This window comes from Actinia tenebrosa, unplaced genomic scaffold (assembly GCF_029948245.1).
Source record: "Actinia tenebrosa isolate PJP-AT-01 unplaced genomic scaffold, QUT_ActTen_1.0 PGA_scaffold15__27_contigs__length_11533743, whole genome shotgun sequence".
NCBI classification, from domain to species: Eukaryota; Metazoa; Cnidaria; class Anthozoa; order Actiniaria; family Actiniidae; genus Actinia; species Actinia tenebrosa.
The window spans coordinates 7,006,479-7,027,590 of NW_028292575.1; the positions used below are offsets into that span (position 1 = coordinate 7,006,479).

Below are 21,112 nucleotides of genomic sequence, written 5' to 3' on the forward strand. Positions count from 1 at the left end.
AGCACGGGAAATTTTTACGCTGTAGAAATAAAGCTAGTATCACATCTTTTAAAGCTTTTTAAGAGAGGAAAAGATTTTTTTTAGTTTCATTATTTGTAGGTTATTTGTTGTCTTTACTGATCATATTAATCGTGTTGTCTATGCATAGTAAATCGTAAACAGCCCGGAAATTCATATTTATCTCGAGCAAAAATATTTTCGACATTATTTTTTCACAATAAAAAGTTCAAGCGTTTTGATTTTTTCATAAATTAATATTACTCATATGAATTTATTTAAGGATCAATTCAAAGCACTTGTAGGATTAGTTATTTTGTTAAATAGAATCAAACCAGAACCGACTGATCTTTATTTAGCGATGATGAATGTTTTTCCCGCTCATATATTGACATCATATCTCCTACAGGTCACACTGAATAACTAACTGAAGTGGAGTTTCCCAGCTTTTATACTAAGCTAGGCTGTTACTATTTTTGTCACATCCAAATAAGGGTCGAATACCCCAACTAATAATACCAATGGTTAGTTTGACAGCAGTTTTGTGTTTTTATCCAATCAGAAGGCACGATCTTGAAGGAATATCACTGACCTGGCTGAAAGTTCACTGTGCAGCGAAGCGAGAAATGCTCTGCAACGTGCATACCCGAGTACAAAATGTCGACGGTTGTAGATCCACTGCTTTCTACTGTGACTTTAGATATCTTTAAACCAAAAGATACAATCATGGATACTGAAGAACACTTTAGAAAGGTAAGGGTTTGTGTACGAGCAAAGCGTAATTTTTTTCCATTGCGTGATTCATCGCAGTAGTAAAATGCTACTAACGTACGGGATGGAAAATGTACATTTCATTTTTGGGGGTTAAATTTAGCTCATGAAATCGAAAGTGCTAACTCGAATACTGTTTTTCTTTCCGATTTTCTAGCTATGGTTTGATGTTGAGAGCTTTGGCTCGAAGTGGGAGCCTTTGCCTTTGGAAGAGAGCAGTATATTCGACTCTGAGAGTTCTATCGATTCAGACTTGGAATTCAGCTATGGGGACAACTTTCTCTACAGTGTAGATACAATGGAAGAAAAATATAAAGATTCTTCGTTGTTTTGTGATTTTCCTTACGGAGAAATACCGCTCCAGCTGCACATTTCAAACGGAGAGATTTTATCTGCGGCGAACGATCAATCTACGGGAAGCGTCGAATCGAAGAAAAATCGTCCGATGGCAGATGTCGAAATGACAACAATCGTACAGGATTCCCAAGTAGTGGAAAAATCTTCAGAGAGTACTCAAACGGATGAAGAAGTTATAAATGTCACCGTTCCAGAGCCTTCTGTCAAAGCTGAAAGGAGTAGCAAAACTACGATCAGTAAATCCAAGTCTCCTGAATTGAATGCTTCTAATCCCACAGCTAGTGCAAAGTCGAATATTCTCAAAGCAAATAGTACTATCAATACACCGAATGCTAATTCTGCTAAGGAAGTTCCCGGCACGTCACCAAATCAGTCACCAAAAGGGAAGAGAGCATTAGCTAGAACACATAAATGTACTTTCGAAGGATGCAATAAATCTTATACGAAGAGTTCGCATCTAAAAGCTCACCAGAGAACTCATACTGGCGAAAAGCCTTATCAGTGTAATTGGAAAGACTGTTGTTGGAGGTTTGCTCGCTCAGACGAACTCACAAGGCATTATAGAAAACATACTGGAGTTAAACCTTTTAAATGCCCAACATGCGATAGGAGTTTTTCTCGATCTGATCATTTATCTCTGCATATGAAAAGACATTACTAGCTGGATATAATGTTATGATTTAATAAGTTATAAATTGATCGAGGAATGACTGCATTCCCAATTGTAAAAGACAAAATAACACGTCAAAATTCGTAAACGAGCGAGAAATTAGGTTCTAATATGGGAATTCAGAAATATTGATTCTCGAAAAAAATTTAGAAAATAAATATAAGTAATTAGCTTTTTGTATTAAAAATTATTTCAAGGAACTCAATTATTATGCAAAAAGCATGTAAAATTTTGTTGTATAGGATCAAGTTATTGAATCAAGAGCACTATTCAGTGAATTGCTGTAAATATCTTTATTTTGTCCTGCGTGGGCAAAATTGTTATTCCAAATAAAAAAAGAAATCCAAGAAATGTCTGAATTGCTTTGTGGATAAATCTTGCTGTCCTCAAGATATAAAGTCAATGATTTTTAGATTGACAAGCAGGGCTCTAGAGGGTTTTCCCATAGCTTGCTGTTAGCCATCTTGAACTCCCAGCACGGAAACCTCTTTCACAGTATGGTTCAGTGAATACGAGGCGTTTTTCGTTTGTCCTTGAATCTTAGACTGTATCTAGAAGTAGATTTTTCCTTACCACAAATTTATATTGTTTTTTACAAACCTGATATTCAAACTTGAACGGTGTTAAAATCTATTCAATTCGAGTATTTAATTTGAATTTAAAATTGTAATTTTCGTAAAGCCGTTCTTGAACAATCTATATCTCTTTTGTCATTCATATAGATAAAATGATCAAGCTTTCTCAACAAGATTTCAATAATATTATGAATTATTTATAAAACCAAGGAAAAACCACATGGAATGAAATGGTACAGGTAATGTGAAAAGTCGGTATAAATAATACAGGCCGTATTTTACATAAATTTATTACAAGAACCGGTTTCTCCGTATTTGGTGAAGATAGTAATAAAGAGGAAAAATAACATGACTCACAGTAGAATTGATTTTTAATTTATTGTCACTTCGTACATGACAGTAGTACTTCACCGGCATTCACCGAACAGCTGACTGCCAGTGATACAAAATTGTACGACTCTAAGTTTGACCAAGTACAAGAAATTCATTTATTACCAATTTGATAATGATAGCTGAAACCTATATTTTCTAGAAATATTTGCTTCCTTTAATGGTCACGAACATTCATGCAAATTTCATGTATCGTCACGGCGTCACACAACGTTTCGTGGCGAGAAGCGTTGTGTGACAACCCTATGAAGGTAGTGCGTAGGAGTCGAGTTGGTTTTTCAGTGCATTTTGGGCCTGTGTTTCCTAAAACAGTCCCAAAATGCACTGTAACATGATAATAATAATAATAATAATAATGAAATCATAATAATAACAACAACAACAACAATAATAATAATAATCGAAACGTTGTTCGTTTCTTATACTTAAATTTGTAATTTGTAATAATAATAATAATAATGATAATAATAATAATAACACTCATAAAGCGCAAATTAGCATAAAATGTTCATCTGCGCTGTTTACGAAAAGAACATAGGCAAAATAAAATAATAGTAACAATACGCTAGTTAAAGGTTATCCTGTAAAAGCAAGTTCTTAAATGTTCTTTAAGAGTGGGCAGTGAAGTAATATTTCTGATAGTAGCAGGCAAATAATTCATTCTACAGAGGTGGCAAACTTTCTAGCGCCAAGAGATGGGCGAAGTTTCGCTAGAGGTGGTGCTAGTATGAGCTCATTATTAGATCTTAGACTGTAACTAGACTATTTCTTAATAGCAACTAAATCAGATATATAGCTATTTTAAAACGTATTCTCACTGGCAACCAGTGGAGATCAGCGAGGGCAGGAGTAATACGAGTGAAAAAAGCGGAGTCAGAGACACAGCATTCTGGATGCGTTGCATTTTAGCAATTTGATAAGCAGGTAGACCATAATTTAAGCTGTTATTGTAATCTATGCGACAGGTAATGAAGGTATGAACTAGAGTAGTGGAGGACTAAGGAGATAAGAACTTTCTAATTTTCCTAATGTTATAAAGATAATAAAAAGAGGATTTGCATGTGTTAACAATCTGCTTATTTAAAGATAAATTAGTGTCAAAAATAGTTCCAAGATTCCTGACAGAAGATGACGGCTTGACTATAGTTGCCAATCGTAAGCTGCTCAATTGATTGTTTGGACAGTTGTTGACACGTACCAATAATCATAAATTCTGTCTTCCCATCATCCATTCTTAGTTTGCTGCTTTGAATAACTGTTATGCAGTTTGTTATAGTGTCCATAACGTCATTTTGAATGTTCATACATCCTGGCTTGAAAGACTGGTAAAGTTGAGTGTCATCAGCGTAGGCATGAGCTTTAACTGAGTGCTTTTTTAAGGATCCGAAATAGGTCACTGGCATAAATAAGAGAAGAGGTCCTAAACAGGTCCTTGTGGCACGCCGCAGGTGATGTTGAACTTTCGAGATATACGTACATTGATAAAGATACATTCACTTGTAATGCCAATTCAACCCAATCTTTTACTCGACCTATTCCAGCCTCCAATCCCTCTTTGCAAGTGTTATCAGATCATTCAAGCAGGGCTGATTTTTATCCACAGTTTTAGGAAAAAAGGATTCAACGTTCATCTGAGTAGAGTGACCACAGTAAATCCGTGAAACTTTAGCAATACTAAATAGCACAATTTCATGCAAATTCCATTGTTTTCTATTGTTTAATTAGCACCATTTTGTACTATTTAGTAATTAGTGTTTCACGGATTAATTGTTTCTACTCTATACCCAGAAAAGCTGCAAGGTTGGCCTTGTTGAATAAACCAGTAATTGATTACACTAAAGTTACGGACCGGCACGGTGCAAAGTTGCGCGCAATATGCAGATAATCGATGTTGCCATGTCACACGACGCCATTTATTTGCACACAATGTTGAAGTAGAGAAAGAAAAAGAAGAAAATGATCCTCCTTCAGCAACATTTCACCATTTCAAGGCACGTTAACTAGGGAGGTTTTGGGGGCATGCCTCCCCCTCCCCCCCCCCAAAAAAAGCAAAATTTGCTAGGCTCTCGGAAATGCATTTTGTTTCTTGATTTTGGACTGGTAAACTCAAGACGATTCCATATCATTTGCAGCAAACAGGAACCATAGTTTTATTTTAAGAAAGTTCAGTTTTATATTTAGACATTAATATTTAGGCACTAATGTTCCAATGTTGTCAGTCAGAATCACCAAAGAATTTTCTTTTTATTCAGTCCATCTTTTGCTGTTATTATTATTTAAATATTATCAAGGGTTTAATTAAAATTTCAAGTAGCCAGATGTTTTACCTAATTAAGTGGCTGTGATAAAAAAAAACTAAAAGGCCCATTACAAATTGAGTGCAGTTAAAAAGTTGTAATGAAACATCAGCTTTCAGTAATAACGTAAACAAATATGGTGTTATTCATTGAATATTAGTTTAAGACCACAATTTTTGGATCTATTTATTCATATTCCAGCATACATTTCTTTGCAAATTTTCATTTTTATTCATTTTAAAATTTTGCGAAAACTACTTGCATTGGGAATACTCCAGTTTCGAGTTCTCTTTGCTCAGCCTTGTTCTATGTTGTGTGTTCTAATATTGAGCAGCTATTCAACCAAAACCCGTGGCATTTTAATCTATTCGTATTGTTTCGTAGTACGTACATTCCTTACTACAGCTATTTCAAAAAAGGTTGAATACTGAATACTGCATACTGAATAGTGCATTCCAAGACCAACGGGCATTCTGGGTCTTGTTAATTTGAAATAAAAAGTCAATATACAGCTATCAACTCTCTACATATAGTTATTATATTGTTTCAGATGGAATGCACTAAAAATAGAATAAATAATTATTATTAATCCTACTTTAGACAATATCACTATGACCCACAATGCACTTCGGTCTTGGAATGCACTATTCAGTATGCAGCATTCAGTATTCAACCTTCTTTGAAATAGCTGTACATGTATACAATGGACCTTAATAGAACATGTTTGTACACAATCGATCGAGGCTAAGACTAAGCAAAGGGACTTGACATGGGAGTAGTGAGTGTACTAGTTACCTTCAACGTCGGTGTTATAGCTATGTATAAGCCCGAGGGTCGTAATGCATCTATCTCGAAAAAAAAAGAGGTTAAAATGTAAAAACTAAATTAATTAAACTTTGAATTTCTTCTTATTTGAATTCTAGAAATTAGTTTTAGGGAGGAAATCAATTACAACTAATTGTAATGTTAGCGGAAATGTGCCTGTTTGATGCTTAATTAAATAATTACAATTACGTAATTGTTCTGCAAGCCTATTTTTTGGCACGTAAGAACTTGTTTTGCGTATTTTTTGGAAGCCACAGCAGAGTGCTTGACTCCTTCAATTCGAGATGGAGTCTTCGTCCAACACCTCCTTAAAGTTGAACTCCTCTTTACCGTCTTTTCCGTTACCTGACGAAGAATGCCTTGATAAGACGTTCATGCTTTGCATCACGGTTTTCGTACTTATCACTAGTCTGGCTGGTAACTCTCTGGTCATTAGGTTCGTGTTTCGAAACCTCAAGCAAAGAAAGTCCCCGGACAAGATCTTCCTGCTGCAAATCTCATTCTCGAACCTGTTGGCGTGTTGCGTAAGTCTTCCACTTCATTATTTTGATGTTGTGTTCATCGGTAGAATCCCGCTAAGTCTGAACGTGGCAAATTCTCTCTGCTTTATCAAATTATTTCTCCTTTTCTTTTGCCTTCAAGTCGGGCATGTAACTCTCTCGGTTTTGTGTTACGACCGCTACGAAGCGATCACCAAGTTTCCCCAGCAGAGATTACTGACCTATGGCATTGCTAAACAAGCATCATGCGGAATCATCGTCTGTATATTCGTCATTTATTTCTCTTCCATGATTAGTTACGTCATTGACTTTCACTCTGGTAATACCATTTGTGAGGGTCTTCAAATTCGGTCCATGGGTCAACAAGGCAATGCTGCACATGTTTCGAATATTGCGCTCATTGTTGTGACAGTCATCTTGATCTCCACTGCCAACACCATTTGTTTCTGGAACTTGTTTCTTGTCGATCGAAAACTTCGACATCACAAAGATTCCGTTCGCAGTACTCTTGGTGACCAAAGCATGGTCAAAGAGGTTCGTCTGGTCTATAGTGCTGTGTCGTTTGTTATAACGTATAGTATAGTTTGGATTCCGTTCGGAGTTTTCCGATCACTCAGGAACATTTTCCCTTCATCAACTTCTATTAGGTGTTATTACATCACTGCGTTTACATGCTCGTACATGGTGTTTTCTTTGATCCCTTTACTTTATATTATCACTGACAAACGCATTCAAAACCCAATATCAAAGTTTTTCCGTAAGAATCGCGTTGCACCAGACGAGAACTCGACCAGGGACACAAAAGGACCAAAACTTACAGATGAAAAAGGGACTTAAAAATGACTATGATCTGTTTATCACTCAAAACGTTTCTCTACCGAGGCCTCGTCATGCCCTATATCAATGACGAGATTTTTTTCAGGTATTTCTAATTAAAGCCCATATGATATTTGAAAAATGTAAATTTGTAAGAACACCTTTGGTGGGCGCAAGAAATGCCTCCAACTTGACGAATGTATTCATATAAAATTTCATGATAATGAAATTACATGTGAAAAGCTCAATCTGCCGAACGCGGGGGGGAAACAAGAGAAACAATTAATACAGTCGCTTCTAATTATGAACTTGAAATTAATTGCCAAGCACGAATAAGATTAAAATAATCTATTTAAAAAAATTGTTTGGAAATTTGAGCCTTTTGCAGAACATTTGAAGAAAAGGAGAAGAAATATGATGATTTGAAAGAAGAATCTGACCAAAACACATCAAGTAACTTCCATTAATTTCGAAATTCTTCTGTCGAAAAATTGTACCTTATGAAGGTAGTCTATCGTTTTATCCTTTATCTTTTTTTATCTCATCTCTTCTTTTACCATTCCGGTTCCTTCTGTATCCCGATTTCAATGGATTCATTCTGGCTTAGCACAGCAGAAGTTTTAATCGTAAGCACAGTAAAAATAGAGAAAGTTCTTCAGTGAACGCGGAGCCACTACACAAAGTGTGTATTTGATAAGGATAATAATAATAATAGTAATAATAATAATAATAATAATAATAATAATAATAACAGTAATAATAATGATACTGATAGTAATAATTATAATAATTTTATAATAATAGTAATAATAGGTCGTTATTGCATAAGGTAAAATCACATATCCTATGTTACAATAATAAAGGTAAAAAGGCAAAAAGATTACAAGGAATAAAAAGATATAGAACTAAAAAAATAACTAAATATAATAATGTTTAATACTAGGTATAATAATGCTGGATCGATATTATAAATTATATAATACATACACACTTCTAATTGAAAGCTCAATTATATTTAAAAGTTAGGCGGTTTTCAAAAGGGCTCATAAAACCGCTTCGTGTTTGGTCCCACTGACTCACGCACTCAAAAGGAAATGAATGCCCTTTCTCTTATTTGATATTGTGTTTCGCAACTTTTAATTAACAGGTGTATACGAAAAGTTATGGTATAATTTACCGGAAAATCTTAGAACTGAAAACCTGTCATATTTTCAGTAAGAAATGTTGCAAAGACGGCGTCTTTAATGAAGATAAGGACTTTGTCCACGGTCGACCATGTGTTACTTTGTGTGTTGTAAGTGAGAAGAGTTGTTTGTTGGTTCTCTCCTGTGCTTCGAGGGTTTCCCGGGTTCTCCGGCTTTCCTCCCTCCGCAAAAATTTAATTCCAATTGGAATTACAGTGGATGAAGAGCCACTCTGCGGAAATGCCACTGCTAAACCCTATTCATTTTATTTTCACTTGGAAGTAGTATTGATACAGTGTAAAATTTTATTTATTCATCTCTTTGTCAGTTTTTTTTATACCTATTTAAGTAAAGATGTACGTTATGGGTCGAGTCCTTTCCCTCTGTATCTGTTATTTTACTATGACTTTATTCAATTGTTAACATTTTATTTGACATATTTTTGGTTGGCTAATATCTTTATATGCAGTGATTAAGACGAATTATATTAAATTAGTCGAACATTTATATTTAGTTCTAGCCTTTAACTCAAAAATTGTGATGTATGTAAATTGATCATGCACGGCACGTGACTTGTATAATCGCCCTAATTGGTTTAAAGGCTCATTAATTATTCACGACTTTTTGAAAGTTCAATAAAGAGACGTATCAAACACGACAAAAAATTATTTATTAATTCGGCACACTTTCATCATAAGTTCTCGCAGCGCCTTGACTAGCATAAGGCCTTCAAGTAACTGTTTTGGTTGCTGTAATATTTTTTGTACAGGAGTGGGTTTTATTATCCAGTATCAGCCTATAACCACCAACATGGGAGCTGGTATTTGTCTGCCTTTTTCCATCATTCATGGTGTAAGAGAAACCTCTATTTAGCGGTGGGACACCAGGCAGGGTCCATGGTCCCGAAGGTGACCGCTTAAATACATGCAGGTACAATTAAAACTTATTTTAAGAGAGGATCTCGCGTTAATGTGAAAAACCACAGATGTGGATGTAACGCATCTTTATCTGGAAGATGAACTTTACCGATAAATGAAATTTCGAGACTTTTCGATTAGAAGAAGACCACAATTTCAAGGCTTCTGATGTAGAAAACCACTTTTTCGCAGTACTCCTGACGACCTGTTGCCGCTCTTGTAAGTCTCCTTAAAACCTTGAAGACCTTTGACAACATGTCTCTTCTTCCGTTTCACCAATGAGCTCCAAGAGTTTGGTAAGACTGAATGCGCATGCGCCAATCCGGGATGGACAAAAACACTGACCTTGGAATGCCAGTGGTATACTGGAACGAAGCTGATACAAGTAAAGAAATGTAGAGGATTCTTTATGAAGTAAGACAAGTGTTGAGTGTAGGAATAAGATCTTTTCTGTGAGGATCTCAAATATGGCTACAGTTTTTCCTGAAATGGAAGGTTAAAAATTTCATTGTAGTGAATCGGCGCGACAGCAGTTTGTTGTTTCAGCGGTTGGACTTAAAATTATGTGAGAAAAGTGAAAATTTTTTAGAATATTCATAAAAGGTACAAAGACAGCTTAAGTTAACCATTATGTTATAGACTGCAATACATGCAACATCAACTGAAGCCAAATCTAAAATGTAAAATCCAAAAAATATACCGAAAACCTCATTTGTTTTTGATAAGTTTATAACAAAAAAAGATACACATGATATGAAAATGATAACAATAGATTAAAACAAATTAAAAAATTAAAATAATAATTAAATTGCAAAACCACTGCGTCATAAGAAATTAACTTATACCGAGAAGAAAAGAGTACATTAATAATTTTCAAAGACAATTTCTACATAAAAGTAATCTATCAGAACTCAGAAAATTTGTATTCCCACACGAAAAAATAAATTATCCGTGGTACAAGCTGTTTGTTCGTAGTTTACATATGAATCACAAAACCCAAGGATAATTTCAAGAATGGTTTGGATTCCACTAAATATCTATATCCTTACCTACAAGACTCGAGATCTAGTATTTTCCGTTCTTTTCTATTCTTGATGAGTGAAGCAAACTTTTACCCTAAACTGATCTTGGATTCGTGTGCATTAGCGAAGCAACGAGCTCAAAACATTTCAGTCGTGATGTGATGTGTCACGGCCACACATCACGTCAATCACGAGATGAACAGAGATGAAATTAAACACTATCACTTCCTGTGGAATTCGTACCATTTTTGGACCGCAAATATTCCCAATAAACAAACTTAAACATTGAGACTCATCTTAATGACTCACGCGGAAGCCTAAAAATACTAACCAACTAAATATTTTACGGACAAAGTTCAAAGTTCAATAGAAAAAGTATGTCAAATGTTTGGGGCGCCGATCCAGTCAATATTCTCATCATTTATTTCGTGGCTCTCGCTCGGTCAAATGGACGCTCGCAATGCATCATAATTAGCATGTTAAAAATCCAAAGACCATAAATAAATTAGAGTTAGAATATTAAAAATCCTGCATTAGAATATATTAATTCGATTGCCAAAGATTAAACAAATGACCATAAAAGTAAATTCGGCTGCTTCAAAAGCAAATTCAGTCCCACCAAAAATTAAATATAATCACCATAAAAGCAAATTCAAAGACCACAATCAAAATACAATAAGCCATGAAATAAATGATGAGAATATTGACTGGGTCGGCGCCCCATATAAATGTGCTCCCTGCTTTTCGAAGTTATACTGGAAATATTTGGCGGTATGAGATTTCATCATATCACTGGCGACCTAGCCAGCTACTCGAATTAGTGAGACAAAGAAAATAAAACAAATAGGAAAAAGTAAAGCGAGAAATAGAGAGGAGAGGAAGCGAGGAAATAAGAAGCATTTAACTTCACTAAAACAGTTCACAAGCGATAAATGGAGAAATAAAGTCCGGGAAATTTCGAATTTTTATAAAGAGACAATTCTTTTAGGAACGCGAGATCTTTAACAAGGGACAATAAGAAATTGTGCTTTTAAGTAGAGAAATGTAAATGCTGTATAGGCCAGTTTTAATTCTGTATTTAAACTATTCAGCAAGCTGCAAGTAACAGAGGAAGGCCTAATCGCCAGTAAGAGTTCTTCCATTCATTGATAAACTACCAATTTGTTTTGGCTTTAACTTCGTTAAAAATCAGTTTTCAGGTTTCCATATTTCCTGGTGTTTCACCGACTGTGGCTGCCACTTTGAAACTTAAACCCTCAATGTTTGTTTGTGAGTTAATTCTATGTGCGTGACCAGAATTGCATAGCAAAATCCTAAACTAGTCTTACCCTTTTTCCCTTGTCAAAATTCCTTCATAGAGCAATGCTTGAACGAAAGGGGAGATCCGAATCTAAAGCCACAAATGTGACAGCAATAAAGACGTCTGACCAACCGTAATCACGAAAATAAGGAAACGAAATATTTTTCAAGATGTTTATAAATTCAGTTTTGTTTCACTTCTGTTTGGTTTCGAAAAGGTGAGTCACGTATGCAAAACAAATATATTTTGTGGGTTACCTTTGGCGAAGTCTATAACCACAGGGTATCCAAAACGTTTCTACTAGCGTTACCTTACCAGTTTCCTTTTAAGTTCAACTTAAAAGGAAAGAGGGGAAAGATAAAATGTATATATACTCACCTTGATTTTTTTCAGCTTTAGTAATGCTATTGAAAACAAGTTCCTTAAGCTGGCCAGGTGGCTAGGTTTTTTTCCGACTATCGATTGGATCATGTGATCTGGTGGATTTTACTGTTCCATAGCAGTATCTTCAGATACTGGTGTGGTCCTTCCCACAACGTAACAGTGTATTCCGGTCTTCGATCTGTTCAAAAGACAAACACAAAAAAAATTACATGTAAAAAGGCACATGAATATTTAAAAATAAATATTTTTGTTCAAATGTATTGCGGGCTAATAATATAAAACAACTCGGAATGACCTTCGTAACAGTGAAAGACAAAACCACTGAATACTATCTTAATATAAAGTTATATATTCTCAATGCATACTCTTTATCAGGTCGCAGTAGTTAAGTTATGGAATGAGATCTGTGACTGTTGTGATAATGAGGTAAACAGCGAGAAATAGGAAGATGAAGACCATCGCAACTAGGGAAGGGTGGGTGGGCAAAACTTGGCTCCCGAAGCTCCTTACGACGTTACGCAATAAGTCCAACAGTGAGAATATATATATTTTTACATTATAAAGATAAAAAGTTTCCTTACTTTGTTATTCCCACAAGTTTATTTTCTGTACTCTCTTTATCGCGGGAAACGTTCAAGTGTTTTTGGTTCTTGATCTGCTCCGAGAATACTTCATTTGCTTGCATTCTTTTATTCGTCACGGCTAGTATCCGTTGTAAGGGACACGTGTATTTTCCACTGTGGAACTTCCCCTGCGACAGAATTTTTTTTACCAACATCAGAAAAACAGACGGTGCAAAATTACAAACACTACACTGATCTTTTACTTCTTTGGGTTCGTGTGACGTCATAGCCGCCATGTTGGTTGACTTGAACGAAATATTTCGTCTTGAGAACTTCGTTACACCAAACAACATGGCGACCACTTCTTTTGCCCTTTATAATGAATTCTCATGGGCCGGGATGCATAGAGCTATAGTATAAAGCTCATACCCTTCACAGTTTCCTGTGCCATCTTGAAAGGTGACCGTGCCTGTGCATTGAAGCGAGAACAGCGGCGACCTGGCAATGATAGTAACCTTTTTAACACCTTTGGTCGCCTAGGTTACAACCATTCTCGCTTCGATGCAAAGGCACGGTTACCTTTCAAGATGGCGCAGGGGTCTATGAAGGGGTCTATTCAAAGCACTATTCTTTAAATTATTTTTCGCCTACCTTATAATTATACTTTTCTTTTTCGTTCCCAATTGGTTCAGACGACGAACGGCTTTTAGGGTCAACATTAAGCATCAATATACTTCCCAACCCTTTAGCATGCAATGATAAACGCTCCGATAAAGCTTGTGTAGTTAATCTACTCCTCTGTGCCTCGTTCCACATCGCACGCACCGTATCAAACGATAAATTTTCACTTGAATTTCTTCTTCGAATACTCGTTCTAAAATCCACACCTTTTCCTTCTTCTGCATTGAGCTGTTTTTCCAAACTCTGCCGCACAGAAAGACCTTCAAATTTACGAATCATTTTGACATACTCTGTGAAATTAATATCCTTCCTCGCGTTGCGAACAAGAGCGTAGTTTTCAAGGACATCAAAGTTGAATTTTATTCCATTAACAACCCCTGATTTATTCCCAGGTTCTGTGGCAGTCTTATTTTCCGTCATCACATCTAAGTTCTGTTTCTTACTAGTGTTGTTTCTCATTATAGAATTTGTTTGGTTTTTGTCCCCTCGACATTCCTGAGCGTCTACACCCTTTACTGACTCGTGACAAGTTTTATCGTTTGTCAACTTGGAAGCCATTTTGGATTTTTTGGCATTACTCTTGTTTTTCATCTCCAGGGAAGGAAGTACTGTTCTTGGCTTGGATCTACAATTCTTGGCTGTATTATTCATCGGTTGAATCATTCCTTGAGTAAAACAGACACTTGTCATGTTTACCGGTGCCTTCGGTGAAATGCTGTCAGATTTGTCAACTTTTCTAAAAACATCCCCAAACCGGTTATTTAATCTGTTTTCTCTACGATTCTTTAAATTCTTTTCGTATCTTAGAAGAGTAACGATGGGCGAGTCATTCGAGGTTGTGAAGGAATCTAGTTCTCGTGGAGTCAAGTCTTTTGAATGGAAGTCCCATTTGGTGTCGCACGGCGTGTCGTCAGCCGCAGGTCCTGATTGGCTCAATATCACGTGACCAACTGAGGAGGAAGTAGATTCAGAACTTTCCTCTGATAGGACGGTCACACTTTCACTTGACTTGCTCGACAATGTAGGTTCTCTATTTCTAAGGGGCTCATGAGCATTTTGATTTTGGTTTGTGGCCGAGTTAGGTGTGAGAATAATCTTTGTTCTCTCTTTTGCAAGGCGTTTTCTTCTTTCCAGCGATTCCACTAAAGCACATTTGTAGCGCCGATCTACAGAGAATATCAGGTACGATGTATTAATAAGCAAGAGAAAATTAACAAAGAGAAGGAATCCCCGCTCCCCATCATGATACGCAGTCTGAAATAGTCCCTTTCACAGTTACCTGCGCCATCTTGAAAGGTAGCCGTGCCTTTGCATCGGAGCGACACGAACGGTGAGCTTGCAATGATAGAGACATGTGAATAATTGTCCAAGGTGTTAAAAAGGGCTTTATCATTGCAAGCTCACCGTTCGACTCGCTTCGATGAAAAGGGACTGCTACCCTTTAAATGACGCCGGAAAAGGTACTATTGGAAAAACAGCGACTGATACTATAACCATGTATAATATACGTACATGTCCTTTCTTAAATCTGACCCTGAACTATTAAATGACTTTTTTCACTGGATTATCGAGTCAGGATTATGATAATGGTATCATTTATTGCAACGACCCAAAATAATTATTGGACCAAAACAAAAAACAAAAAAAACCCACCAAAATTCTCAAAACAGAATATTATTTTTCCTACCTGTTTTATCTTCGTCATCAGAATTATATTCATCAACAAACCACGATTCAATTCCTACAAGGAATAAGAATAAGAGCCGGATTATTGGTAATGACACAGGTAACCCAAGCCATGCTTCTTTGATGTTACTATGCAAGGTGATCCTGAAAACTTTAACAAATTTATAAGAATATAGAACAGATAAAGAGTTACCATGCTAAGGGTCAGGTATAAGGTTTAGCTACTTTATTTCACGTTTTTATGATATCAATGAAGATTTCGTGAATTGCCATTTGTAAAAGCTCTTTATTTGTACCTCTTATCATCTATTGCCTTTGGCTCCGAGGTTATTTGAAATAGGTATATGTAATATTCAAACGCCTCGATTCCCTGTTACGTTTCCTACCTAACTCCCCTCCCCCACAGACTTTATTTACCTATGTCATCTCGAAGAAGAGTCTCTTTATCCTGGCTCCAACCACAAAGACGTTCTTTCTTTTTTTCCTTTTCTTTCCTGTGCAGAACAAAATCTTAGTTAATGCGTTAATAAACCAAACAAGTCCTGAGAACGAAGTGAGGATGACAGAAAGTCAGGTTAAAACAAAATTTAATTTCTATTTAAATGAAAACAACTTCAACTAAATACTTAGTTTGTTTCTCACTAAAAAGGCGCCAAGGAATTACAGTAATCAGCAACTGTATTGTGACAGCCTCTGGCGATAAAATTAAAACTCTTAATAATTAATGCTTCTCAAACTCACAGCTAAGTAATTATTGATAATACAAACAGAAAACTCCACCAGATGTATTTCCTGTCTTTAACGAGTGTACTGTATGATTTCAAATTGTAAACTATTAAAAATTTGTTCATTTTTCTATTTTCAACATTTAAAAGCAATTTCCTAATTTCTCTCTCAGGGGATGATTAAGTAATCCTGGTAACCTGACAAAATATATCAAATTCGGATAGTTGCTATATACTTCATTTAAATTATCATCAAAAATAAAACAAATGTCCATGAAGAAAGGAATGTATTCTAGCAATTTATCTGTTGTTCTACGAAAGTAAGCAAAGGAAATGAAAACATGTACAATTTGTGAAATATCGTATAAGATATTTCGAGGATGATTGCATAAAGAAGTTAATGTTTCTTACCTTTGTGCCAGCAAACTCTGTTGCTTGCCGTTGGTTTTCATTTTGAAGGTTTTACCAAATCTTGAAAGTAAGTCAAGGCCTCTACGTCTTGCCTGCTTCCCCAGTGCAAAAATCTTTTACTTAATCGACCGGTTTTTGTAGAAAGAGTTAAATGAATGATTATCAAACTCGAACGGTTTCGAGTTGGACCAATTTAGACGTGTTGTTTGAATGTTTCCTGTTTCTATGGCGGTGTAAACTTGGCTAATGACTTTGTTTGTACTTCAGGTTTATTTGGATTAGCTGTCGTCTATTACTGAATATCATTTCCATGATTGGCGGCCATTGACAAGTCTTTCAGATCGTTTTTCCTTCAAACTTTATAGACCACGAGCTCAAGAAAACCTTGTTCTTCTGTTCACTCGCTCTTCATCAATGCCTTAACTCAGAATCGACCACAAGAAGTTTACACCAAAACACACAAAGAATTTGTCATTGTTTGATATTCTAAAGGATTAATGCCATTCGCCACATATAAATCCTAGAACAAACACCTCGCTTTCAAAGCTTCAGCAAACCACAATACAGATAATTAGTTCGCTTGTTTGGACTAACGACCGTATAATTACAATGTCTAATCTTACGACATTCAACCAGAGACATTCAACCATGAACTATAAACACACTCTCACATACCGGCATTCTATTTACTGTTTTTGTACATTTTTATCAAATCTTTTTTTGGTGTTTACGTGTTAAAGAGGTGTCAAAATTTCATGCTCGGGTAGTTTCGCATTACGCGTCTTTCGTTTGGATCGGAAAGCTATTAAAAATATATCTAGTTAAAAGGATTTAGATGGTGGGAATATTAGCCAATGGCGTACCTTCAGAGGGTAATCTGTGATTGAGGGGCTCAAATCGATCGCAAATTAGCCTTCAAAAAACGGGAGATTAGTTTTAGTACTAGTTTGCCTTCAGTTTTGTCGAGAGAAAAAGAAAAAGAACAAGAAGATAACCAATATATAGCTATATCTATATACACCAACTTGCAAGAACATTGACATACGAAAATAGAACATTAGTGATTTAGTGGGATAGGAATTATATTAAAAAACAAAAGAAGATAACTGAAGCTAAACTTTTTCTTTTGTCTTTGAATGTATTTCTTTCTCACTAAATTACTAATGTTCTATTTTCGTATGTCAACGTTCTTGCAAGTAGGTGTATATATATAAAACAACACAAATACAAAAAAACCGACTAACAAACAAATAGATAAACAAACAGACAAACAAATAACGAGCAAAGCATATCAAACTTTTACCAAATAAAAATTTCCGGTTCGCGTGGCCAACAACTTGCTCCATAACCATGTTTGGTAAGCTTACCTTATTTGTAAGTGAACAAATATTTCTTTGTGGTGATTTTTTCGCCATTTAAAGTTCTACATTGTCGATAATATGAAGCAAAACTTCCAGATGTTACAGCGAAGAAACACTTGAAATTGTCCACCATTTTGGATTTAGCTTAGAGACCTGGCCTTTGATAAAGGAAGCCCAAAACGTTCAAAACCACAGGGATTTCGCGCGAACGAAAATACAAGTTATGAAAAACGATAACAACAAAGGAAACAAAGGACAACAAAGGAAAAGAAAAAAAGACTGATAAACAAAACAACAACGACAAAAACAAGCCAAAAACAAATCAACTGAAAATGAATCATCATGTGATACGGCATCCTTATCAACTGAACAACGTACAACAAATATGAAAAACTGTGCAAATTCTACAAAGACACGGTTATCAAGCTTTCTATAATATTTATTATCACAAACGTAAAGCAAAGAAGAGTTAAAGAATTCAACAATTGAATTTTGTAGATGACTATCTACCATTATGGCGGAGTCCTCATCCGTAATCTTGTCACATGTCGATCTAAGCTAATGCAGGTTTTGATCTGCAATCATTTATCTTCATTATTTTGAATGCAAAAGCTATGAAATATTTTCAGTATTATGACACGAATTTACGAACACTGAAAAAAACTTTTTCTGACAAAAGCAGGCTGGTATTCAGCCTTCCTTAGAGATAAGTTGTGGAGGTCGAAGGGGGAGATGCCGGGGAGGTGAGGTAGAACGTTGCTCGATTTGTACAAGATTGGGTTGTCTTATATTTTCAGTTCCATACACGGCTCCCCATACCATTCCCAGTCTCTCTCCTATGCGCACAGCACAGCCATGCCATGAAGTATTGTTTGTGGATCACTCATCTTGCGCATCACCAGTCTAATCAAGCACTTGCCTTCTAGCACCATAATCATTGTCATCATCGCCATCATAGTTTTGCTTTTTTTGATCAGGTGACTCGTCTCGATAAAAGTCTCTCAAAGATCTCCTGAGCGTGAAGCTGCCACGTGGGTCTTCGTTGTCTTCGATGTGGCGAGGTTTCCTTTCACGGATCCTCCTCAGAGTAAAGTCTAGCTTGGTGGCTGCCGATGAATGAACTGTCGCGGTCTTTGACTCGTGTTCATACCCCTTCGCGGACACTGTGACTTCGTAAGAACCTGGTACCAAGAGGCGCCAGTAATCACCTTTGTTGCTGGTGAAGACGTCATGGGGTCGATTGGCGATGTTGATGCGGGCGTCTTTGATTGGTTTGTCATCCTCGTCTTGGATGATCCCGTGAATGCCTTTATTAGCCTGGAAAGAGAAAAATGTATGAATATATGTTATGTTTAGTACTTTTCACGTATTTCATAATCGCGACCATTCACTTGGTCATGGTATTTCTTTTTCTTGCTGGATTTTGTAAAAATTCATTGATATGGAAATGCTTTACACAAATTATTAAGTTTTACGATGCTCACGCACTGGACTCCACTAAATCTAAATTTCAATATTGAATTCATCAGTTTTAAATAATTAAAACAAATAAGAAACAAAGGGTGGGGTGGTTGGGTGTGACAGAATGACGTACCTGTTCCACAAAGCTCAACAACGCTTCTTTGTTTTCTCTCCAGTACTCCGGCAAAGCAGTAGCGTTGGGAAACTTTTCACAGCCGAGCTCCAAAGTGACTTCAAAACAATTAGAATGTACATAATTATAATCCTGCATTCCACCTGACAAGCTGAACCAATCAGCACCGTTTGTAATACCGTCTATAAAATGCTCTTTCTGCTTGTTTTTACACTTCCAGGGCGCATTCGCAAGGTGCATTGTGGGATGGGCCTGGCTGTACGCCCTTGCAACCTCCCGAAATACGTCATCATCAGGCGAAGCGCTGTAAGAAGTCTTCCCCGACGGATTATCATCATACGGATAGCTTGCCACTAGGGCACCAGCATGAAGACTGGCCGAGAGAACAAAGGGATTGGAACGAACCCATTTCATGACCGCATGGGTTTCAGGTTGCGGGGGTCCTGTGGTACTTGGGAAGAACTGGTCCGGGAAGTTCCTATTGAGATCAATGTCGTTTGCATTTTTGCTTCCCGCTTGATGATCGTCATCTGTGGCAGCCATTTCATATCCATCAGGGTTCATACTGGGTAAAATATGAATACGAGTCGCGTCTACGATATTTGTGACTCTCTTGTTGATACCGTAATTATGACACAAATACCGAATCAAGTGCAACAACATCTCTTTACCAATCACCTCGTTGCCATGGATATTCGCTACGTACTTCACCTCGGGTTCCTCAGCTTCGTGTTTTCCTGGATTATCAGAAATCTCCATGACCCAGAGTTTTCGGTTTTGTACAGATTTCCCGATGTCGTAAAGTCTTGCAATGTCCTGGTGCTTGCGAGCGAATTCCTTCAGAAGCCATGTCATTTCTTCGTAGTTGTGATGCCGAAAACTTGAATTTTTCTCATGTATTTCTTCCACTTTAATCTTCGGGACGACTTTAGTTGGAATTTCCTTCGCCGCCTTCTGTTCGTGGACGACATGTTTCTGTTGTTTTACGGCAGTCACTTTTTGCTTGACAGCTCTCACTTTGGCTTTTAATTCTGGCTTTACAGGAGCCAAGTGCTGTATCGGAGATTTCGTTGGAGATTTTTTCACTACTTTAGCTGAGCTCTTCTTTGAAAGCGACGCAGGTGGCTTAGCAAAAGTCGTTAGTGCGTGAACACAAAGGACCAAGGCTAGAACCTTGAGGCACCTCATATTCACTCCGAATGCTTTAGACCTTTGTGGTAAATAAAACGTAAACAGAAAGATTTAGGTTTTTAGGTCAACTATCACAGGAAGCCAAAATCAGTGATGATACCAGTCAACCCCACCCTAATGAGCAATCTACGACAAGAGCTTTAAATATCAGATCCCTCTCCATCAAGATAACCTGTATTCTATTTTAACCCTGACAAAAATCCACGGTCACGCCCTAAATTTCACGAGATTTGATATCATGAGCCCGTTGTTTATATTCTGATTAGTGTGCTACTCCAAATTTGATTACTAAGGTATTCTAGGTCTTGATTCAAGATTTAACCCTGAAATTAGCAGTAATCTTATTTAACCCTGAAATTAGCAGTAATCTTATTTTTCCCATTAAGGTCAGTCATTAAATTGGACAGGTAGTAAAATTTTTCTTCGGGACGAAGATATTGAAACTAAAAGCGATATCTTTGAAGCGAATGGCGTTTTTCGAAAACACAATGACACGACCTCTTGTACGTTTCTTCCCTCGAATTATCTCGATTCAAGTTTCCTCAAATGACCAAAAATATAATATGAAAACTTAAATAACAGTCCTAAAAATTGTCACATGTAAATTTCAAATCTCGTTTAGTGATAAAGTGTAAATTTACAGTATATCATTAGTCGACTTTGATATTCGATCAAGCGAATACTCTCTCGATGCTTAACTGCCCAAATATTATAATACCTGTCTACACACGACGATGATTGGTTGCCTAGCTCACTGGACCAACAGGTGCTCTGTTAAACAATCCTCTCCTTAATGGAACAGTACGTAAACAAGCAAGCAAAACAATGCCTTATTATTTTTCCTAATTCAATAAACAACCAATTATTTTATCATTAAAAAAAAACACCTTTGATT

The 21,112-nt window shown here is 36.5% G+C and overlaps 4 protein-coding genes across 8 annotated transcripts; 2 read left to right on the forward strand and 2 right to left on the reverse strand.

The window, feature by feature from the left end:
• The first annotated feature begins 575 nt into the window (after positions 1-575).
• LOC116296029 (uncharacterized) lies at positions 576-2,146 on the forward strand. Its single transcript, XM_031703990.2, has 2 exons — positions 576-750; positions 926-2,146. The coding sequence occupies exons 1-2, from the start codon at positions 655-657 to the stop codon at positions 1,784-1,786; spliced, it is 957 nt and encodes a 318-aa protein (XP_031559850.1). The 5' UTR covers positions 576-654; the 3' UTR covers positions 1,787-2,146.
• Positions 2,147-6,138: 3,992 nt separating this feature from the next.
• LOC116296017 (uncharacterized) lies at positions 6,139-7,427 on the forward strand. Its single transcript, XM_031703980.2, has one exon. It carries the CDS (start codon positions 6,167-6,169, stop codon positions 7,217-7,219), a length of 1,053 nt encoding a protein of 350 aa, XP_031559840.2. The 5' UTR covers positions 6,139-6,166; the 3' UTR covers positions 7,220-7,427.
• Positions 7,428-9,032: 1,605 nt separating this feature from the next.
• On the reverse strand, positions 9,033-17,549 carry LOC116296031 (uncharacterized). Of its 5 annotated transcripts, XR_004197078.1 has the most exons (8): positions 17,439-17,549; positions 16,072-16,984; positions 15,353-15,429; positions 14,937-14,990; positions 13,220-14,415; positions 12,587-12,756; positions 12,000-12,183; positions 9,033-9,782 (listed from the first exon to the last, which is right to left on the reverse strand). XR_004197078.1 is itself a non-coding variant. In XM_031703991.1 (7 exons), exons 2-7 carry the CDS (start codon positions 16,110-16,112, stop codon positions 12,108-12,110), a joined length of 1,614 nt encoding a protein of 537 aa, XP_031559851.1. In that variant the 5' UTR covers positions 16,113-16,984; positions 17,439-17,549; the 3' UTR covers positions 11,999-12,107. The 5 variants fall into 5 exon arrangements, 1 of the variants encoding a protein (XP_031559851.1); XR_004197079.1 differs by lacking the exon at positions 17,439-17,549 and having other exon boundaries at positions 16,072-17,032; XM_031703991.1 differs by lacking the exon at positions 9,033-9,782 and having other exon boundaries at positions 11,999-12,183.
• Positions 17,550-17,850: 301 nt separating this feature from the next.
• On the reverse strand, positions 17,851-20,227 carry LOC116296015 (carboxypeptidase D). The gene is made up of 2 exons (XM_031703979.2): positions 19,027-20,227; positions 17,851-18,749 (listed from the first exon to the last, which is right to left on the reverse strand). Exons 1-2 carry the CDS (start codon positions 20,212-20,214, stop codon positions 18,336-18,338), a joined length of 1,602 nt encoding a protein of 533 aa, XP_031559839.1. The 5' UTR covers positions 20,215-20,227; the 3' UTR covers positions 17,851-18,335.
• Between the last annotated feature and the right edge of the window lie 885 nt (positions 20,228-21,112).